This window comes from Myxine glutinosa, chromosome 6, assembly GCF_964187855.1.
Source record: "Myxine glutinosa chromosome 6, kmMyxGlut1.1, whole genome shotgun sequence".
Classification (NCBI taxonomy): domain Eukaryota; kingdom Metazoa; phylum Chordata; class Myxini; order Myxiniformes; family Myxinidae; genus Myxine; species Myxine glutinosa.
The window spans coordinates 57,252,389-57,270,720 of NC_136266.1; the positions used below are offsets into that span (position 1 = coordinate 57,252,389).

General features: G+C 37.6%; 1 protein-coding gene across 1 annotated transcript in view; it reads left to right on the plus strand.

The window, feature by feature from the left end:
• LOC137429813 (proteasome subunit beta type-1-A) overlaps positions 1 to 18,332 on the plus strand; it is a 54,437-nt gene that overhangs the window by 27,435 nt on the left and 8,670 nt on the right. Inside the window, exon 4 of the mRNA XM_068120084.2 lies at positions 18,081 to 18,210. Coding sequence (XP_067976185.1) covers positions 18,081 to 18,210 — 130 coding nt within the window. The remainder of the gene's footprint in view (positions 1 to 18,080; positions 18,211 to 18,332) is intronic.

The window sequence follows — 18,332 nt, forward strand, 5'->3', positions numbered from 1 at the left end:
AAAACCTGTTTACTTTTAAAGATGCTCCTTGGTCCTAATTTTTTAGATTATGATAATTTAATAATTTTTACAAAGTCAAGTTTTCAACCCGAGTATCAACTACTCTCACAGGGTTTTAATGCAGGTCTTAAAAAGGAAGACATTATCGGTTTATTTAAACTTCAAAACAAACTGAATGATTATAATATTGAAGATATAATACAATTATTTTGTGATACACAGAAATCAAAATCGAAACCCATAACTTGTATTCTCAGTGATAATACGGATGATATACCTTCACCTCAAGATTTAGATAAATCAAAAAAGAACCTCGTCATCTTTGATGATTGTGTTAATGAGAGAAACCAAACAGTAATGGATAGCTACTATACAAGAGGGAGACATTCTTCTTGTAATTGTATATATCTTAGTCAATCATATTTTCAACTCCCTCGACGCTCAATAAGAAACAATGCCAATACTTTTATTTTATTTAAGTTAAATTCAATAGATGTAAATAATTTTTGGAGAGATAATTGCTCTACGTTATGTAGTAAAAAAGAATTTGAAAATTATATGAAACACACGATTGGAAAATATAAATATATTGTTGTGAAACAAGATGAGATACTAAATGATATTTTTCAATAAATAAATACAGAAAATGAATACTGAAGAAAGAGAAAGAAAGTTTAAGGAACATCAACAATTAGTTTCAAAAGTTGTTAAACAACAGGAAGAGATAAAGAAGAAACGGAGACAGAAACTAACTGGTGAAGAAGCCTTTGAAAGAAAACAAGAGAAATTCTTTAAACCACTTTTGAAAACTCAACACTCACCTACAGTACCCACGGTAGAATTTACTCCGAAAAAACTTCAAATGCTCAAAGATTTTAGTCAGATAACAAAACAAGAACTTGGTGAATTAGAATATGATGACGAGGGATTATTTCGGAAACTTGAGGAGGTAAATCAACCCCCTAATTATGTTGTGGAAGCTCTTCAAAACAATGAATATTCGGCGGGTTCAAAAACCAGAGCAGGTCTCATTCCAACAGAAGAACCAGCAGTGTTTCATCTTGTGGAAGAAAAGGTATTGATATTTAATGATGAATTGATGTTCTTGAGTTCTACTCAACCAAATGTTAAATTAACTCCAAGATTAATGTTTCTTCTAACAAACCCCGGATTCAGCGGTTCAAAATATTTTGAGGAACCACTTGATATGGAAAGAGAGGAAGATAGGGTATATATTGAGTTGCTAAATGCACTTGATTATGGAGTTTCTGTTGCTGGTAAAAGTAAGAAGAATGAGAAGGAGAAACATATTATTGATGCTTTAAGTAAGCTTGGTTCGGGTGTTAGTTTTCTTCCAAATGACCCATCACAATTAGTTAATAGGCTATTATTGTTGTTAGGTAGTAAGAAGGCTGGAAACAACAATTGTTTTAATGAATCCTCAGCCATTTTAGATCAGTTGATGAACATGAAAATAATTAATAAATGTCAATACAAAGATATTTTATTAGATATTAAATAAGATGAGAAGCACAATTCTTAGTTTTAATTTCACAACGAGCGATTACACAGCTTCATTCCCTTACCCACTACAACTTGACCCCCTTACCTCATATGAGGCATCTTTGTTGTCAATGGAAACTTACAATACCCTTTTTAATATCACAGAGAAAAACAACAAGTTTAGTTATAATCCAGGAAGTGGATATAAAACTATAACCGTTTCACCTGGAGCTTACGAGATTTCTCAAATATCTTCAGAAGTCTCTCGCCTTATGAAAGAAAAAGGTGATGAACCAAAAAATATTGTAATAGATATTCAAAAACACACTTCAAAATCAACTATTAAACTTAAAAATAATTATAAAGTTGATTTCACGATTGAAAATTCGTTTAGAGAGCTATTGGGTTTCTCTTCAAAAAAGATTGAAAATAACGGGACGTTTTACAGTGATAATGTTATCCAAATATCCTCCGGTATAAATTCAGTATTAATTCATTGTGATTTGATTGATGGTGCTTATAACGATGGAATAAGAACAAATACAATATTTTCATTCAGTGCATACTCAACCCCGATTGGTTATAAATTTAATATGGAACCAAAAAATCTTGTCTATTTACCTGTGTCAGGAAAAACCATATACAGAGTAAATTTTAGGATAACCGACCAAGATAATCGTATGATATCCTTTAATGATGAAATTATATCCATCAGAATTCACCTACGTGAAGTTTTTCAATAAATAAATAATGGTTATTGTGAGAAAACACGAGTTGGGAAAATATAAAATAATTACAGGGGAGGGCATGTTCCTTTCACCAGACTATACAAGGTATGTGGGTAGAGGATACTATAAACCTAAGAGACAACGAGGTGTAGGTCATCAATTTCGAAATAAAGGAGATGGGATAATTGATACTCTAATGGGTATTGGTTCAACCATCCTTAAACATAAAGACCTAATTGGTTCAACTGCTTCTGCCGTGGGCTCCGTTGCGGGTGCTATAAAGAGTATAAAAGATGCTCAAAAGGAGTCTCATAAATTACAAGCAATCAAAGAAATAAAAAAAGGTAAAACTCAACTATCTTCACAAGAACGACAAAAAATCATTAAAATACTTGGGTCAGGGTTTCAACAATTTTAATGCTATATAAATACAAGTATGGAAGCGATTGATAGTATCTATGATTTGGATGATACGATTATCATTTCAAACTCCACTAAAAAGGAAGACTATTTTAAGGTAAATGCTATAACAGGAACAGACTGGAATTCAAACGGAACAAAAAGTTTTGAAATAAATAATCAACAAACTTACTTGAATATAGCTGATAGTTTCTTGCTGTGTAAATTTAAATTCACTAAGGCTGCGAATAATACTAATGCTACACTCGTAAATGATTTCTTCTGGAAAATGTTTGACAGTGTCCGCCTGTATATTGGAACACAAGAGGTTGAAGCGGTTGATTATGTCTCTGCTACATCTGAAATGATGAAATTTACACTATATTCGTTTAGTGATAGAATGGGTAAGGGAGCTGTTGAGGGTTTTATTCCTGATATGTCAACGGGTACAAACGCAGACCCTGGTTATAGTCAAAGGAAGTCAATGTATAATGATGACGCAAAAGCTGAGAATAGTTTTACCGTAGCAGTACCTCTGAAAGGTATATTTGGATTTTGTGATTATGATAAAGTTTTGTATGGGCTTAAAATTAGATTTCAACTACAAAGGAATGATAATGTAAATAGATTGCTTTTTGGGGATGAAAATGCTTTTGGAGAAAATAATAAATTTGTTATTAATGATTTGTGTTGGTATATCAGTGAATATACTCCTAATCTTAAAACGGAAGAGATGTTAAATAGAAGACTTAACTCAAAGAAACCGCTAAATGTATCATACCTTAAAAGAAGATGTCAACACGTTAAACTGGAACACACTACCTACACTTGGAATTTAGGTGTTCTTCAAGGAAAGCCACGATACCTCTGGCTCATTTTTAAAAAACCAGATGGAGAGGACGGTACTAATAAGAATAATGCCCTGAGTGATAATGCAAAGGTGAAACAACTTCGGGTTTCTCTTGATGGCACATTTTATCCGCGAGATAGATTGGAAATTGATTGGGAAAAAAATGATTATGCGGAAGCCTACAAGTCCTACCAAAAGGTGTGTGAAAGTAATGGTAATAATGATCCTATTTTGGATATGGTTGCGTTTCAAAAACTTTATACAATCTACGCAATTGACCTGAGTTCTCAAAAGGAAACTATAAAGTCTAATCGAGTGGATACTTCTCTATACATTGAAAGAGGGGAGAGTGAAGAGGTTAATGCATATTGTTTGCTTTTGGAGGAAACAGAATTACAGATTAATACAGATAATGGTGTTATGATTAATATCACATAGGTTTTTTCTCATAAATAAATGGTTGGGGTATATGTTAATCAAATCAATCTTAATAAATTAACATCTTGTATTCAAAATCAAAAGCCTTGTATTATTAATGTTAATACAATTCAAAGAAAAGGAGCTGTAAGAATTGATGTTTTACTCACACACACACAAGTAAAAACACTAAATGATGTTGGATCACTTAAAATTAAAATGACGAAACCTATGTTAAAGAAATATTCAATAGACGAGTCAAGAGGAGGATTTCTCCCGTTTCTAATTCCTTTATTTGCTGGTTTAAGTGCGGCGGGAGCATTGACTGGTGGTATTTCAGCAGCGGTAAAAACTGCTAACGAAAGGAAGGCACAACTAAAAGCTCAAAAAGAATTGGAAAGACATAACAAGGAGTTGGAGAAACAAATTAGTGGAAGTGGTGTAATTGTAGATTTTGCTCAAAAACTTGAAAGTCTACCTGATAAAGCTAGATTGTTGGTTGGAGATATGCTTTCCTCTATCGCTCAAGCGGGTGTTAAACTAACTAAACGGGGTAATGGATTGTATCTTTCTCATAAATAAATGGATAAATGGTTTAAACAATTTGGAAAGAATACAACGTCAAATATAGAACTAGCTAAGTATTGTAAAACACTAAAAATTGATAATGTGGTTATTTGTATGAGAGATGAATTAACACATATAAATAAGAATACAAAGAATATTATTATGAATTTAGACACACAGAATGGTTCTCATTGGGTTTGTATTCATAATAGTCAGGATAAATATTATTTTGATAGTTATGGTATGCCACCACCTGTTGAAGTAATACAATTCTTACAGAATGGTGTTTATCAAACATTCCAAGTTCAAGAAATTAATTCTAAATGTTGTGGCCAATTATGTTTATATGTATTATTTCAACTCAACAATAATGAAAATTTTTATGATATCATTTTTTATCTAATATAAATGACCTATGTTGGAAAAGATGGTTCTATCTTTGGAAAATCCTCTCAGGATATTGATTTATCAAATTATTATACAAAGGCACAGGCTGAACGACAAAAATATAGTGTAAGTAAAAATATTAATATGAAGAATACTTATAAATTAATCAATTATCCAAACCCTACAGATGCGAATGACTTGATTAGATTCAGTGATTTATCACAATATATATCTTTAAAGAAAACAGCACGTTTTGTGAAACAAGTAAAATTTACAACCACAACACCTGGTTATACTGACCATACACCTTTCCTCATTGAATTTAACTACCTGCTTACAATTAAATTTTATAAAGAAGGACATTTAGTTAATATGCGAATTAATAAATGGGGGTATGATATGCCTGATTTAGGGTATAATTGGTCTTTTTCAATAAACATAGAAGACCTACATGATTTAAATCAGTCTCGTAAAGAAGAATATTATCCACTTGGTGAAGATAAGGATTTATGTGGAAGTACAATTAGTAAACAACAAATACGTGATTTTAAGAAAATAAAAATATATGATAGTATAGCGATGGTTCGCATGACAAAGAAGGAAGGTAATGAGATAAGGATAGAAAGCCGAGGAATACAAACCGATTTGGTAGTGGGAAGATGGGGTGGTATTACCTGTCATAATATTAATCTCACATATATTTCTGATACATAAATGGCAGGAAGAAGACTACAAGAGAATTATAATTTTTGTATTCAAGGATACCTACAAGAAAAGGGTGCTCGGTATTACATACCTTATGATTTGGAGCATATACATGGGAATTTTGTCATAAAAAACTGGCCTTATACTGATATTGTTAAACCCACAAATAGAGACTTGTTTAAAATATTAAATAAAAATGAACTTCTCAAAGTTATGAAATATAAAACTCTTTTAGAAATCGTCAACAAATCTTATTGGTATCCTATTATGAGAAAAATAATTATAGATACAAGAATATCTCAAAATCCAGATGAGTATATGTATAATATTCTTTGGGGTTCAAACTCAAGGGTAGCAAGGGATGAGGAAGGAGTTGAAGAAGAGAAGGAGGAAAGAGAGAAAAAGGAGAAGGAGGAAAGGGAGAGGGAGGAGAAGGAGGAGAGGGAGAAAAAGGAGGAGAAGGAGGAGAGGGAGAAAAAGGAGAAGGAGGAAAGGGAGAAAAGGGAGAAGGAGGAAAGAGAGAAAAAGGAGAAGGAGGAAAGGGAGAGGGAGAAAATGGAGGAGGAGGAGAGGGAGCAAAGAGAGAGGGAGGAAAAATATAAAAAGATGGAAATCACTGAGATTCATAAAAGATTGAGTGTATTAAAGCAAATAAATCAATCTCAACGCACCGAAGAGGAAATTAAAGAATTAACAACTCTTATGAAGATAATGGTTTCAAAAATAAGAACGTCAATGTCTTCAATTTCAGGGAGGAGATTTAAACGAGAAAGTGGTGAAGAAGAAGAAGAAGAAGAAGGAAAAGATTATGTGATTGATGATGTTGGTGTCATTGACTTTAGTTAGTTTTTATTTGTAAATAAATGGAGGAGAGAGTGAAGGCATTCCTTAGGATTCTTTATGTTTTAAAAATAAAGATTGAAATGTATATGTTGAAAACCAAAAAGGTTTTGATACTCTGTCGGAATTTTTCTGATAAATAAATATGAGTTATTGTCTCAAATGTAAAAAGAAAACTAAATCTAAAAATATCTCTTATGTTAAAGCTAAAAATAATAGAGTTTATCAAAAAGGAATATGTCAAGTATGTGGCTCTAAAAAGTGCCAATTCATCTCTCCTAAAAGAGGAGGAGACATACAAAAGTTTCTGTCAGGAAGTAAATTTACAACAACTGGAATTCCAGGGGAATTACACCTTCCAGGGTATTCTTTCTGTGGTCCAGGAACAAACTTGGATAAAAGATTAGATGAGGCTGACAATCCTAAACCTTGGTCTAAACCTACAAATAGGGTTGACGAAGTGTGTATGAAGCATGATATTGCTTATGGAAATACCACTACGTTGACTGAAAAACATAAAGCCGACAGCGAAATGTTGTATAATTTGTCTTTGATACAAAATCCAACGTTGAGAGAGAAAGTTGATAGGTTTATTGTGAGAAATTTGATAAATGCTAAATTGAAACTTGGTCTTGGTTATTCCTCAAAAAACTATTAGGCTCTAATGATGTCATCAAGACTGAGGAGCTTTTGGCTGAAGAATTACACAAACCTATAATCACAAAGTTTAAAAGAAGGAAGGTTTATTCTAAATACACCGACCACATATGGTCCGCTGATTTAATTGAATTGAATAATGACAGGGGATACAGGTATGCTTTAACCGTTATTGATTTGAGGAGTAGATTTGCCTGGGTTGTCCCTTTAAAAAATAAAAGGGGTGATACTTTAATGTTAGCCTTTAAGCTAATATTTGATCGGGATAAAAGGAAACCAAAGAAGTTATGGACTGATGAGGGAACAGAGTTCTATAACAAAATATTCATGAAATTTCTTAAGGGGAAGGGTATTAAATTATACAGCACCTTTAATGAAGGAAAGGCAGTTGTTATTGAGCGTTTTAATCGTACTTTAAAAGAGAAATTATATAAAAAATTCACACAACTCGGTTCTCAAAAATGGGTGTATTTAATTCAGGATATTGTAGATAATTACAATAATACAGTTCATTCATCAACACAATCAAAACCATCAGAAACATTTACAAAATTAGAATATGAAAAGGAGATTAATTTGAGAAAGCCCAAGTTTAAAGTTGGTGATATTGTAAGAATATACAAATGGAAAAGTCATTTTGAGAAAGGTTATACACAAAAATGGACTCGTGAATTATTTAAAATCATTGATGTAATGGATACAGTCCCTTGGACCTACAAATTATATGATTTAAATGGAGAAGAAATCTTGGGTTCATTTTACTCACAAGAATTACAAAAAACACAAGTAAGCAGATAATACCCTTGAAAATAATAAATAAATAAATAAAATGTAATGGGGATACGTTTTTAAATCTGTGAACCCCAAACACAGAATCCCACAACTTTTTAGTTGGGGCTTAACTTTTGTGTGTGTATAATGGGGATACGTTTTTAAATCTGTGAACCCCAAACACAGAATCCCACAACTTTTTAGTTGGGGCTTAACTTTTGTGTGTGTATAATGGGGATACGTTTTTAAATCTGTGAACCCCAAACACAGAATCCCACAACTTTTTAGTTGGGGCTTAACTTTTGTGTGTGTATAATGGGGATACGTTTTTAAATCTGTGAACCCCAAACACAGAATCCCACAACTTTTTAGTTGGGGCTTAACTTTTGTGTGTGTATAATGGGGATACGTTTTTAAATCTGTGAACCCCAAACACAGAATCCCACAACTTTTTAGTTGGGGCTTAACTTTTGTGTGTGTGTGTATGTGCGAGTGAGTCATAATAATATACAAACCCTAACCCAACCCAAGCCCTAACCCAACCCCATCCCTAACCCAACCCCAACCCTAACCCAACCCCATCCCTAACCCAACCCCATCCCTAACCCAACCCATCCCTAACCCTCACATTCAAAATCCCAACCCTAACCCAATCCCATCCCTAACCCAACCCCAACCCTAACCCTCACATTCAAAATCCCAACCCTAACCCAACCCATCCCTAACCCAACCCCATCCCTAACCCAACCCCATCCCTAACCCAACCCCAACCCTAACCCTCACATTCAAAATCCCAACCCTAACCCAACCCCATCCCTAACCCTCACATTCAAAATCCCACCCAAACCCTAACATAATCTTTCTTTTCTTCTTTTTTAAATACGTATTTCTTTTTTTTTTTTTTTTCCTCTTCCTCCAATTCTGTCTTTCAAGGCTTTTAAGTTTGAAGAAGTAGAAATGGGAAGAAAGAATTTTCCAGCATTTTCTTCCTCGAACTTTCTTGATATTGCTTAAATCAAGCGTCATTAAATAAAGAACATTGTTCATTGCTTTAGAATCCAAAGAGTCTCCAAGAGGAACCCCACAGGTAGAGTCTCCAAAATAAAACCAACTTTCCAAGTTCCCAAGGTATAACCACATTCCTGTTGAGCCTCCAAGATAGGTATCACATTCCGAGTCATCAAAACAAAACCCCCATTCCGAGTCTCCAAAAATATAACCATCTTTCCAAGTCCCCAAGGTAAAACCACAATTTTCAGAAATATTGGGGGTTTCCGTGATAAGTCTCACATAGTATAACTGCGGACCATCAGGGAAAACTTCCCTTTCCCAATTTTTTAGGGTTTCTATGATGTGTCTCACATAGTATAACTGCGGACCATCAGGGAGAATTCCCATTTCACAATTTTTTAGGGTTTCTATGATGTGTCTCACATAGTATAACTGCGGACCATCAGGGAGAACTCTCCTTGCCCAATTTTTTAGGGTTTCTATGATGTGTCTCACATAGTATAACTGCGGACCATCAGGGAGAACTCTCCTTGCCCAATTTTTTAGGGTTTCTATGATGTGTCTCACATAGTATAACTGCGGACCATCAGGGAGAACTCTCCTTTCCCAATTTTCAGAAATTTGTGGGTCTCCAATGTATGACTTGTATTCTGGCTCATCAAGGTAGAACTTGTTCAGTGGGTTTTGTTTTGATAACTCACAACAAGTATCATCATGGTAAAACTCTTTTTCAGGATTTTGTGGATCTCCAAGGTATAACTCTTTGGCTGGGTCATCAAGGTAGAACTCGTTCTGGGGGTCTTGGTTGTTCAAAATGTCTTCAAACAAAAAAATAACTTCATCCCAAGTTGTGTTAAAAGCAGAATTTTCATTTCGTATCTCAGATACAATTTCCTGTGAAAGAAAATAACAATGTATTAATTTAATACAATATTTTTTATTTGTATAAATCAAGCTCTATGAATATTAAAATAAACTTTGTTAACTCTTACACGAGTCTCATCTTAAAAAAAAAAAAAAATTAAATAAATAAATAAATAAATAAACAAACTTACCTCCATTGATAAGAGGTTTGAGTCCAGTTCATCAATCTGAAGGTTGAGTTCTACACAGGTAGTAGGACTCCATGGAATAGCAAAGTTATCCCATTCCATTTCGGCATAGTAGTCCATTCTCAAGTGAAGCAGAAAGCGTGTTTGAAAAAGCCTGTGTGGTCGGTGCCTTTTATAAGGACTGGGTGTGTCTTCCTGTGGAAATTCCCTGGGCGTGTCTTAACTGGAAATGATGTGATGGAAATTCCCTGAAAATGATGTAATGTATTACCTGGAAATGATACAATGCTGAAGAGTTTATAAAGTGGGTGGGACTTAGCAAAAGTGGGAGGAGCTTAGCAAAAGTGGGCGGGGCTTAGTAAAAAGTGGGCGTGGCTTAACAAAAAGTGGGCGGGCTTAGTAAAAAATGGGCGTGGTTTACCAAAAAGTGGGCGGAGCTTACCAAAAAATGGTATGTGGCACTGGAGGCGCTCAAACAAGAACATTGAGGGAGGTTTACCATTTTATCTTAGCTCAGTTAAAATATCTTAATAAAGAACCAAACTCAAACATATTTTTTGTTAATATATTAGATGGTGAAGAGAGTTGTAGGAGAATTAAATTATTTCCCACACATAAACAAATATTTGTAGGGTCGTTGTTTGAGTGGGTTATATTCACCAGATGATATTAAGAGTAAAAGGTTAAAAGGTCCATGAGGTCAGAAGGATCACAGGTGTTTAAGTGGTCTAATGAATAAGGATAACATGCCAAAAGGTTAGAAGGTTCGTAAAGAACAGGGTGAGAGAAATATAGGTGTTTAGGGGCAATGAGGGAGGGAAAGAATTAATATGGAAGTGAATGGGTCAATGTTTGAGTGGGTCAAAGATTAATCTGCCAGATGATATGTAGAAGAAGGATGATAGGTCTATAAGAGAAAACAAATATTTGTAGTGTTTGAGTGGTCTAATGAACAACATTAAGGATAGGTACTACAGACAAAAGGTTCATAAAGATGAGGGTGGGAGAAATAGAGGTGTTTATGATTTTTGAAAAAGACAAGGGGGTAAATGACATTAGATAGGGATTTCCCATGTTAAACGGAGGTGTCCCAGAAGCAACATTATTACACTACTCCTGATGCACTCCCACCTTCACCTCAAACTCACCACTGTTCCCGTCCTTCGTCCTTACAGCTGTGCGCGCTCTTTTGTACATTGGCATCACAACTCTGATCAACCATTCCTCCACTTCTAACTTCCTCAATGCCCATGTCAATACTTTGCGTGGAACCCTATCAAATGCTTTCTCCAGATCAACAAACCCAAGAAACAACTTCTTCCTCTTCTCCATGTACTTCTCCTGCAACTGCCTCACAATAAAGAGCGCGTCTGTCGTTCCTCTTCCTGGCATAAATCCAAACTGCATTTCGTCGATCTTCACCTTCTTCCTTATCCTCCTCTCCAACACCCTTTCCAATACCTTCATTCCATGCTCCAATAACTTTATCGCTTGATACGAGCCACACTCCAGAGGGTCACCTTTCCCCTTGTATAGAGGGACAAGGGTACTCAGTTCCCAATCCACTGGAATGCGGCCTTCCTTCACCACCAGATTACAGATCTCTGTCATTCTCTTCACACCCCAATTTCCCGCTGCCTTCAACATATCTCCCACAACTCCCGTCGGCCCTCCCGCTTTTCTACTCTTCATTGCTTTTATCGCTTCCTCAACTTCCTTCTCAGTTATCTTCTCTGCCGTTCCTAAAACTGGGTTACTCTCTATGTTGCCATCCCATTCATTCTCTGTATTCAACAGCATTTCCATATATATTGTTGTGGATATGAGGATTGTGTTTTTTTATTGTGTTTTTTATTATTAGTGCTTTATTCTGGACCCTCCTTACTCCAGTTATGTATAAAGGTCAAAGGGCGTCCCATAATTCGGTCATAAACAATCACGTCAGCCAATCATAGATTTCCCCCTTGTTGATAGTTATATCTTTATTATGTGTATTAGGGTAAGGCCTTGTCTTCCATTAAGATGACACTCCATTGCACCAAGTGAAACAAGATAGATTCCCTTTCATTCCCATTCCCAAAATCTCCATTTCCAGCTACATCCCCTCCAAGTCTCCATTGCCAACCGCACTGGGCAGTTTGCCAGGTTTGTTACAGCGGTGGGTTGCTGATTTCGCCCCAAAGCCGCCATTAAGCATGTGCTCAGCTCGGGGAAGAAGGGCGTGCCCGCCCATCGTCATCAAGGGCGGAGCCAGAGGGCCGTGCCGACCAATCAGGGCCGAGGCGAGCTGACCGATGGGCGTGTCCTGAAGACCGGCGGCTTGATCGCCGGAGGCGCTATAAAAGCGCGCTCGCAGGAAGCCAACCAGGCAGTTGAAAGGACAGGGAGACGTGCAGTGGTTGGACAGGGAGTTGTTGAGTGGTTGTTGAGTTGAGTGGTTGGACAGGTTGTTGTTGAGTTGAGTGGTTGGACCAGATGAGCTTTTACAGAAGTGGTTGGACCAGATGAGCTTTGACAAGACGAGAGAGACGAGTCCTGAAAAGAGCACGCGACGTCCACACAGCCGCAGCAGCAACAGCCACAGCAGCAACAACAGCAGCTTGGGGCCTGGACGGCAGTTTTGAGCAGGGCCGCGAAGGAACGGCGGCTGCGAAACGCGCCGATCGTGCTGCAGGACCCGTTGGACCTTCCTCTCCCTCCAGCCATCCACCTCCTGCCTTTCCATCCTTTTGTGTACGTGAGTTTGTTCTGTGTGTCTTGTCCCTGGGTTAATTAAGACTGTAGGTAAGCTAGCGATTTTCACTGTGTCTCTAATATCTTCTGTACATTATTTTATTATCTTTCCTTTTTCCTTGGTTACTTTGAGCGTGTATATAATAGGAATAAATTTAGTAGTATTGCCAACCTTTTTGTCTTCTTCTTCTTCTTCACATCTGTGTCGCCTTTGGCTTTTCCCTATTGATATCTGTGGCGCGATCCGGCCAACGTTCGGGAATCGGGTTAGTCGGGGTAACTGTTCGGCCATGGTGCCATCCGCTCGGCAAATCAACATCCTTATCCGCGGTCCGTAACAATATTTTCCATCTTCCTTTAATTCCATCTGGGTCCACAACGATTTGTCCCACTTCATCCTTCAAGCAACTCACCCCCATCACATCACACCTCTCTTTCGCTATCTGCTTTGCAATCCTGAATACCGCTCTCTGACCCTCTTCCGAATCCAAGCGTTCTCCGAACATTTTCCTACATGTCTCCTGCGCCTTTGCTACCTCTTTCTTTGCAGCCTTCTTGGCTGCCTTATAACTTTCATGCTCTGCTTTTTCTGCTCCCGTACCCTTCGCTTTCTACCACTCCTTGAACTTCTTCCTCTTCTCGTCAATCCTCTTTCCAACTTCATCATCCCACCACCATGTTTCCGAGTGCCTCGGTGGTCCTTTTGTCCATCCACATACCTCACCAACGGCTCCCAACAGACTATCTTTCATTGACATCCAAGCACTTTCAATCTCAACCACATCATCCTCGACCCGACTCAGCCTCTCTTTTAATGCCTCCCTTACTGTCACCTCTTTCAACCTCCACACCTTCATTCTCGGTATAAATATATATATATAAAATATAAATATATATATATATATATAAATATATATATATTTAAACCCTGGTGTTGGGCTAACGGCTAGGGTGCCGGCTTAGGATCCTAGGATCCTGGGTTCGAATCCCGGTCGATCGCTGAATTAACGCCACGGGGGTTGACTCAACCTGTCATCCTTCCGAGGTCCGCTAATTGAGTACCAGTTCACTGGTAATTTTCTGTTTGTCGTTAAAGGCGGCAAAAATGGTTGGCGTCAGGAAGGGCATCCGGCCGTAAAACATCGCTTCAAAAAGGGGACCGAAAAACAACAACCACGGTTCCCGAAAAAGGCCAACCCCCGCTTTGCGGGGAAAAATGGCCTCTAAAGGTGGTTATTTATATATATATATATATATATATATATATATATATATATATATATATATATATATATATATATATAAAATAAAAACTATATATATAAAAAATATATAGATATACAGTATATATATATATCTAAAATAATAAATATATATATATATAAAATGAAATAAAAAAATATTTAAAAAAATAAAATGTATATATATATATCTATATATATATAAAATAAAATAAAAATATATAAAATATATATATATATATATATATATATATATGTGTATATGTGTATATATATATAAAATATATATATATATATATATGTGTATATGTGTATATGTGTATATGTGTATATATATATATATATATATATATATATATATATATATATATATATATATATATATATATATATATATATATATATGTATACAGTGATCCCTCGTTTATCGCGGGGGTTACGTTCCAGAACCCCCCGCGATAGACGAAAATCCGCGAAGTAGCGACCATATTTTTATTTTATTATTTATATATATTTTAAAGCTTTATGACCCTCCCCACACTCTTATTAACCTTTCCCATACTCTTATAAACACTTCCTATACTCTTAAACACTTTTTACACTCTTAAACATATGTAATTTTAACAACATATAAAATTCTAATGGGTACTCACCATTGAAGATACTGTAGCGACCCATGGGTTCCCCAAGCAAGACCAGCATTAGAATCTCCTTGCTCCAGCCGGTGACGTCACCGGCGGGGATCCCCGGCGCCAGAGTGGCTGGTCACGTGACCGCCAAAGCGTGCCGCGCGTGCGGGTATAATCAGCTACACCTGTTGATCACGTGACCACCAAGCACGCCACGCTTGAGAGGCGTGGCTTTCGGTTTCTGGTTGTGCTTTATAATTCAGCCCGATAAACGGGCTTTTCAGTGTTCCCGAGTTGGTTTTGAGAATAAATATCTTCTCGGACGAGTTTGTGTCTTGCCCGTCATTTCGTCCGTATCAAGCAAGAGCCCCGGCTCTTCAATACTACAACTTGCGTGATGAAGATGAAGATGATGATGAATTAGCTGTGCAGTACTGATGACGATGAAGGTGATGACGATGATGAATGTACTGCACAGCCAGAAAGAGCATTACAGTTACCCATTACGTGGGTAACTAGCGCAAGTGGAAGCTGCCGCATCTGCGTTTTCCATACGCACGACTTTGTCTCTTTGTCTACTCTTCTACTGTACACTATGTACAGTATTTTATTTCTTGTAATATGTTTTAATTACTGTATTTTTCTTATTTTTTTACGTTTTTTTATTTTTTAGGCTAGAAAATGCTTATTTTACCACAAAAATATTTAAAATAATAGTATATAAAAATACATTTATACCGCAAAATCCCACGAGATAGCGAAAAATCCGCGATATAATTTTACATATACTAGCGAGAAAAACCCGCGATGTACCGAAGCCGCGAAAAGTGAACCGCGATATAGCGAGGGATGACTGTATATATATAGATATATATATATATATATATAATAAAAAAAAAAAAAATATATATAAAATATAAATATATATATATATATATATATATATATATATTGTTACGGACGCGGTTTAGATGTTATTTACCGAGCGGTGGTATTGCCGCGACCGAACAGTTATTCCCCGACTAGACCCCGATTCCACCCAGACGTTGACCAAATCGCGCTATGCTAAATCAATGATGGAAAGGACACAACGACTGGGATAGATGAAACGACGCAAGGGGTACAGTTCTCAAGACCTCCGGAGGAGGGTATAATTACAGTGGTGGAGAAAAGGGGGTAGATTACAAGGTAGTGAGGTAAAGACACAGAAGAGATGGGCACTTAATTAGTCTTATCTTAACCCAGACAGACTACAGACAAACGGAACAAGGTAGACTTACACAGGGATTGATGGCAGGAATCGACAGGTAGGTTGATAGCACAAGGTGCACCTTGGCTCGGGGACAGCATCAAGCACGGTCCAAGAGATGCAGGGAGGTGTCACAGCGCTCGGAAGGGACGTCTCTCTTGCTTCAAGCTCAGCGCGCATCTGACGTCACCTCCCTCTCCCTGCGCATGCTCAGCGGGGAGTGACACGCCCTCGGCTGGTTGGCTCCGCCCCACTGGGGCCGGTCCGCCGCTTCCATTGGGTGCGGGGGTTACCGGGCTCCGCCCTTGACGAGGAGCTGACAGGGAGCCCCTATTTGGTAACCCTGTCGAGCACATGTCCGATGGCGGCTCGTTGGGAAGGCCTCGTGCCCTCCCAACACCCCCTACCAACCAAGCCGGAGTGAGGACGCGCACTCCCTGTGCACGCCGCTGCCGTTGCTGTTGTTGTTGTTGTTGTTGCTGAACCGTGAGGAAGAGCTGCGGGGAGGTATTGGGAGGTCCTAAACTTCCTAACGGTGCCATACAATCACATTCTGGTGCAACGAAGGGTCAGAATTAATGGAAACGAGTCCTTAACTGACATAGACTAAGAATAACTAGCAAGATGTCCTATAGTTGTCTTACATGAGATGCGGTGAACCTGGGCACGACATTTAATGGGGGAAATAGGGGGAGGTCGTGTCTACAGAGTGTTGTTTACAGAAAATGGGACTAGGGAATGGGGGATTGGGGATAGTTGGGAAGTATTGAGGAAATAGGGGAATATTTACAAGCGGATATGGATGGATGCAAATCCCATATCCGCAACAATATATATATATAATAAATAAATATATATATATATAATAAATAAATAAATAAATATATATATATATATATATATATATATATTATATATATATATATATATATATTTCATCTGTAATCTATAAACCCTGGTGTTTCGCATGCAGGAAATACATCAATGTGTGCTCCATCCATTGGAAGGACGTTAAGCTGGAGATCCTGTCTACGAGCACTGGTTGTTTGTGGAAATTAAAACATCCTTTGGTGTGTTTTGCAAAGTGTAGGCAAGTTATCGCCAGCACTCTGAACAGATTGCAAATTCCTGCTCTCATCACTTTCTGTCATGCTCCAGGTCTGACCAGCCAGTTTGCGAAAAGCTGGGGCTAAAACATTCTATGGACGACCCCACAAGAGAGTGGGAATAATTGAGGCCAATAAAGAAGCTGGTGCTGTGGAGTTGTAGTCCCATTAATAATGTACTGTAAGTAGCGCTTTCACATTATTGGACCATTTTAGGTGTTTTTTTAGTCCGTTTTTGGTTTATTTGATTTTTACCTGCAACGTGTTGCAGGTCTACAGGAGCTCCGCATCGTTGTTGTTGTTGTTGTTTTTCTCTTTGGGGGTAGATTTTTTTTAAACTTGCACCCATTGATCGGACAGCTATCATACCCCACCCACATTTGTCGCTTAACTCCACCCACCATGGCCAAGGCAGCCGGACGAAATAATATGGCTGCCATCTTGGTTTTCTGATGGGCCTAAAACATCAGGCCTGTACGCCTATGCTGATTATACACAGCGTGGGTTTGGTGCGTCAGATTTCCATTGGCTTTGTCTGGGTCGAGTGTTACTCACGATGAGGTACCTTGAAAAATCTAATCAATGTGGAATACAAATTGTTACTAAGGTTTAATCAAGCCCATCAGCACAAGGCTCCCTAAAAAAATAGCGTTACAAAATTTTTGAAGGCCTCATGTTGGGGTTAAACAATCGATGACCATGTGACAAATCAGCTCGTTCTGATATAACCGTGGTGATGGCTGACATGGATGTGAGGTGTCAAGTTAATTTTTTAATAGCGCATTGAATGCATGTTACCCAATCGCGCTATTCATCTTTTAAGAGTATTTTAAATGCGCGTTTCCCAATCGTCCTGCTACCGGATTTTGACGCAAGTTGTGACAACAATGCGGTTATTCTTGGTCCCCAACATCTGCCCTAACTGCCATCCTGGGGTGCTATGGGATATTCCTCTTTTTACGTGGGATAATCCTCTTTTACAATCAATGCCTGCCCTAACCACCAGCAAATATGAATTTGCATGTCCGCTATATAAAAGGTTATCTCAGTTATCTAAGGTTGCTAAGGTAAGGTTATAGCTATCTAAGGTTGCTTCAACACAGCAGTCATCACCAGTAGGATATTCCTCTTTTTATGATCAATAAGGACATTTATAGTTTTATCGAAGTGTTTTGTAGATGCCTGAGAGACCTATCTAATCGACCTCCACTCTTGTTACCCCATCACTGATGCAGGTCTATGAGCATGATAATGGAAAGCAAATGCCGACAATTGGCGTGGCCGCTATGCTCGCTACCATCTTGTATGGCCGCCGTTTCTTTCCATTCTACTGCCACTGTATTGTCTGTGGCCTTGATGAGAACGGTGAGAAAGAGGAATTCGAGTTAATCAACTTGTGTAGGCAACATTATGCATAGTTTTCAGACTTTGTTTGGACTGCTTTAACTCAATGGAGAAATGTTCTGCAGCCAATTTTTATCAGACAA